Raw genomic sequence first — 5,596 nt, forward strand, 5'->3', positions numbered from 1 at the left:
GTGAGGTCATGTGCCCTTATCGACGCGTTCGCGCACGGTACGCGTGCGCGTCCCTGGCTAATTCTGTGATGTGCGCGCGAGCGCCTTGTGCGCGTGCGTGTGCATGGCTGACTTTGCTTCTTTGACTTTTTATACTTCTCTCCACTTGTATGCTTCCTTCCTTGCTTCCTTTGATCCATACCTAGCCTATTTCAATCCTGGAATTACTAGCAAACACATCAGGGCATCTTATGGAATCAAAGAAGAACTAGAATTCACCAAAATAAGGCTTAAAAAGCATGTTTTTACACTTAAGCACAAATATGGGAGAGATAACAAAATCATGCTAATTCCTAGGCTAAATGTGACAAAAGGTTATCAAAATACTCTAAATTCAATGCAAAACAAACCGTCAAATTGGGGTTTGTCAACCTCCCCACACTTAAGCCTTAGCATGTCCTCATGCTAAAATAAGAAGGAACTAAGGGTTATGACATTTATTGAATGCAATTAAACTATATGAGTCCTATCTAAATGCAATTATCTAAAGCAATTGGAAATGCTTAGTTCAAACAAATCAATTCCCAAGAGAGCATGTGTAAGCACAAGAGCTAGGCAATAAGGACTAAGTCCAAACCACAATTGTATTGAATTGTCAAAAAGGGTTCAAACTTGCAAGAATATAGATAATATGGGTGAACACATGTGATTGAACTTTTGAACCCTCACCGGATGTGTATCCGCTCTATTCACTCAAGTGTTTAAGGGTTAATTCACTCAATTCTCTTCTAATCATGTTTTCCAAAATTTGATTTTCTTCTAACAATCAACACTTATTCAATGCATGCATACATTCATCATGAGGTCTTTCATTTAGGTTGTAATGGGGTTAGGGTCAAGGTAGGATCATTTATGGTCAAGTGGACTAGGATTTGAATCTTTGATTAGCATAGACTTTCCCACCTAACCTATTTAATGACCTATACAAATGCAAGCTATTCTAACTACCCATTCTTCACTTTTTTCTTACATACTCATGCATTCCTATTTGATTCATAATACTTATGCATTGGTCCCCTTTTTATTGACTTCACTTTGGGGCATTCTGTCCCTTCTTTATTGTATTATTTTTTTTCTTTTTTCATCATCATCATTTTTTTCATTTTTCTTTTCTTTTCATCATTTTTTTCTTTTCTTTATATATATTTTTTTTCTTTTTATTCTTTCAAACTAAATACAAGAACATCAATGCATAAGGTCTCTACATTTAATCACTACATGAATATGTGCCCAATTCCTAAACATAAAAGTGTACTGCCCCTTTTTATCCCATCCAATGTTCCCAAGCCTCACCAACTTTGAATAATAAAACACTCTCACTAGCCTAGGTCAATCAAGGATCCAAACAAGGACTTTTCATTGGTTTTCCGCCTTAGGCTTGTAATGTGCTAAAATAAGAATAAGTTGGTTAAGCATAGGCTCAAAATTGGCTAACAATGGAGAGTAAAAGGTTGGCTATTTGGGTAAGTGGCTAATGAAATGATGGCCTCAATCATATAAATGCATGAATACAAGGAATAATGGGACATATAGATTCAAACAAATCAAGGATCACAATCATGGAAAGAGAACAATTTCACACAAGAATGGAAAATAAGTGGTTATAAAATGTAACCACATCAATAGGCTCAAGTCTCACAAGCTTGTGTTCTCAATTCAATACATGCTTCAAAAGGTATGAAATTCAAGCAAGTTTCAAAAAAAATTCTCTTTCAATCAATTGGGTTAATGCCCTATATTTAAACTTCTTGAAAAATCTCAATGTTTGACTAAGCATTGTTGTGATTGAAAAGTTCAAAAATTTTCTTAGTTCACCCTTTCCTTTTTCACTTAGAACCAATATATTATGCAAAAAGGGTGACTAAATATTTGCAATCCAAAGTATGATTTCTAATCACAACTACAAACTAAAAACAAAGATAAACAAAATGTATAAAGAAGAATCCAACTAAAAGTACGGAATCTATCATCCAAAACATCTAAAAATATCCAAAAGCATCAAAATATCTAAAATCCAAAATAAGCAATAAAAGTATCCAAAGCAAACTAGAAATGCATCAAAATATATACAAAGATGTGCAAAATGAGATAACTAGGCCGAAAAGTTCACCGGTTCCCAAATAATGCTACCGGTGCCCTTCCCACACTTAAAACCAAGCATCGTCCGCGATGCTAAACCGGAGGATCAGTGGGAGGTACAACGATAGGCGCAGGCTCGGGCTGTGGCTCTGGGACCTTATGAGTCTGTGGTGGCTCTGTAGTATCAGGGGCAGCTGGAGGTGCATCCCGCTGAAGTGGCTCATCCGCATCCTCCTCCTGATGATCCTGCTCATCGGAGGTCGGAGAGTCTGGAAGCGGAGGTAACTCAGCGCCAAGGGAGATGAGTGCCTGATCCATCCGATCCAGTCGGCGTCTGACATGGAGCCTCTCGTGCTCCAAGAACCGAAACAGACGCTGAACCAGTAGGTAAGTGGGCTCGGGTGCTGAAGGGGGTGGGGCTGCTGGCAAAGAAGATGGTATAGCTGCCTCGACTGCTGCTCTAGCTCGAGAACGGCGGCTAGTCGGGGGTCTCTCGTGCACCCACACACCCCAGGGAATAGTAACTTCCTTGTCGTCGTCATCTGGATGTGGTGGTGTCACGTCATTGTCCTCCCACGGGACATCAGCTAGCTCAGCTAAGCTAGTAACCAGTGTCGGAAACAGTAACAAGCCGCGAATATGAGCTCTCCACATGCTATGCCTAATCAGTCGGGGGAAATATACTTCCTTCCCCTCCATGACACACCCAATCAAGACTAGCATATCCATCGGAATCTCTGAAAAGTGAGTGGTAGGGAAGACATAGTGGGCAAATATTTGTTGCCAAGTCCTAGCCTCCCTAGTCAGATGTGCAAATAGCATGCCCTTGGGCTTTGTGTTACTCGAATCCATTACCCAAGAAGCATCTGATGTAGCAATCACGCGCCTAAGTGCCTCATAGTCGAAAGTCATGGAGAGGAGAGCTACCTCTGCCTGCTGGTAGGCACAAGTCTCAGGAGTACCAACTCTGCAGAGCAGTGCATCCCTCAAGGCATCCTCAGTGATCATAATCTCTCTACCCCTCAAGAATACTGAATCCAAGCCCGGTCGAAAGAAATTGCAGTAAAATTCCTTGACCCACGAGATGTTAATCCGTCCCAAGTCCCTATCGATGAAATCCAAGCCCAGCTCAGAAATACGGGCGTTTATGGCACGCCTCACATCATTGGGAAGATTCAGCTTCTTCTCAATATTCAGATTCTTCTTTGCATAACGGGAAAGGCGTAGCTCGTAGTAGAGATTTGGAAATTTGGTTGGATCAGTGGACGGGAGTAACTGATTTTCTTTCTCCTCCTCATTCAGCGGATTCCTTGCATAGTTAGCAGATGGTGGGGGTGTAGAGGTCTTGGAGCGCTTCCTTTTTTTGGAAGCAGAGGCTATAGCTTTTCCTCTATCCGACATCCTGAAAAATATGATAGAATATATAAAACATTTAGCATGTAACAAAGAAGGCATGTTCAGGATACAATTATCAAAGAGCAATCATGATGTTGCACTGAATATGTAAAAGTGAACAAGTAAACATAAGTGAATGAACCAAGACTGGAATCTTCATTAAAGGCAACATCTCATATTCAAAAGACAATAATATCATCATATTTTTGAAAGAATTGTTAAAGAGGGTTAAAGGTGAGTGGGAGTAAAACGGTTAAAGAAATTAGTAAGTTGGGAAAAGTGGGTTAGCGATATGATGATATATAGGCTCAATTGAACGAGAAGTTGCGGTTCATGTTCACAATGATTGTGCAAATCCGGAAAGTCAAAAAGAAACGGAAATTTGCCCAAAACTGAAGTAAAGATCAAGATGAAACTAATTTCCTTGAAAATCGGGCAGCATTCCGGCTTAAAATTGGACGTTCCCGGATAGCAAAATAGCACAATTAGCACAAAAAAATAACATCAATCACGCACAGCAGCAAACAGATATTATTTGGCAACACATATTGCATGGAATATCAACCCAAAACCAACATACCGTACCCAAGGAAGCAAGCAGCAGATATGCACATACGGAGCAATTAGCAGGCCTAGAATCCTCTATCCAGCCCTAGCTACCTAACAGCAATTATATCTATCTAACCTAACATACAAAATTTGAATTCCAACTAACTAACATGCAATTCCAGGAACTACATAAACGAACAAATAAAAAGGAAAAACAGAAAAAGAAATAACAGAAATGGAGCAGGAACCTGGGAGCCGGGAAAAATTGAGAATGGAAAGGGGGACTACGATAGGACAGGGGCAGCAGAGACAGAAACTGGCACCACCGTGAATGGTGGCGGTGAAGACGGCTGGCGCGGTGGTTTGGCCGGAGGGGTGAGCAACTGAGGGGAGGAGGGACGGTGATGGTGAGAGAAGAGAATGATAGGAGAATGTGCAGGACGAACAGAGAGGGAGCGAGCCGCCGGCAGTGATGACGGGGTGGCGGCGGAGGGGTTGGTCACGGTGAGATGGGTGAGAGGAGTAAGAGGGAGAGAGAGGATGGGTGGTGGTGAGAGGGGAAGGGAATTGATGGCCAAGGACGGTGACGGAGGTAGGTCGTGCGGCGGCGGCCAGCGCTGCTGCTGCGACGGCAGTTGGGGGAGAGAAGAAGAAGAAGAAGGTGGAGGTTGGGGAAAGGGGTGCGCGACTGCGCAGTGTGCTTCGCGAGCTAGGGTTATCCCTATTTTTGAATCGGCGCGCACGCGCACCTTGCGCGTCCGTGTCCATTGAGAGAACGTGGATCCTACGCGTGCGCGTACAACGCGCTTAAGCGGGGATGAGCAAAATAGGAAAGGACGCGGGCGCGTACCGTGCGCGCACGCGTGCATGGAGTTGGGCTAGGGGCTTAGAGTTGGCCTAACTCAGGCCTAACTCTCTGGAGACTGGCCTGGGAGTCGCGCACCAGACCTGCGCGCACGCGGTATGTACGCGTCCGCGCGCATTGGGGGAAAGGGAGATTCATGCGTGAGCGTGCAGTGCGCGCTAACGTGGGGTGGTATATTAGGCAGGGGCGCGTGCGCGTACGGTGCGCGCATGCGTACATGAGATTGCGCGTGAGGCTTAGAATGGGCTTGAGGCACGCCCGACTCTCGGGTTCGTGGCCTAGATTAGTGGCCACACGCAAGGACGCGCGCGCGGTAAATGCGCGTCCGCGTACATTGACGAATTGTGAAATGGTGCGCCGGCGCGATGCATGCGCTCGCGCAGATCGGGTTGGGCCTGGGGCCTAAAGCTAGCCCAGAAATGGCTTAACTCTCTGGGGTTTGGCTCAAGCATTTGCAGCAGCAAATCGGCGCGGACGCGGCAGGTGCGCGTCCGCGCGAACTTCCATGTTCTAATAGTCGGCGCCCCCGCACGTAGTGCGCGTCCGCGTGGGTCAGGCTGGGCTCAAGGCACAATGTTTGCCCAAGATAGGCCCAACTCTCGGGAGTGTGGCTCGTGGTGCATGTGCACCGGGACGCGTACGCGTACGTTGTGCGCGCGCGTCCACGTT

At 45.0% G+C, this 5,596-nt stretch overlaps 1 protein-coding gene across 1 annotated transcript; it reads right to left on the reverse strand.

Moving 5' to 3' along the window:
* Nucleotides 2,212-4,830, reverse strand: LOC107646766 (proline-rich protein 36-like). Its single transcript, XM_016350925.1, has 4 exons — nucleotides 4,812-4,830; nucleotides 4,351-4,750; nucleotides 3,328-3,520; nucleotides 2,212-2,610 (listed from the first exon to the last, which is right to left on the reverse strand). The coding sequence occupies exons 1-4, from the start codon at nucleotides 4,828-4,830 to the stop codon at nucleotides 2,212-2,214; spliced, it is 1,011 nt and encodes a 336-aa protein (XP_016206411.1).

The sequence above is a fragment of the Arachis ipaensis genome, chromosome B06 (genome assembly GCF_000816755.2).
Source record: "Arachis ipaensis cultivar K30076 chromosome B06, Araip1.1, whole genome shotgun sequence".
Classification (NCBI taxonomy): Eukaryota; Viridiplantae; Streptophyta; class Magnoliopsida; order Fabales; family Fabaceae; genus Arachis; species Arachis ipaensis.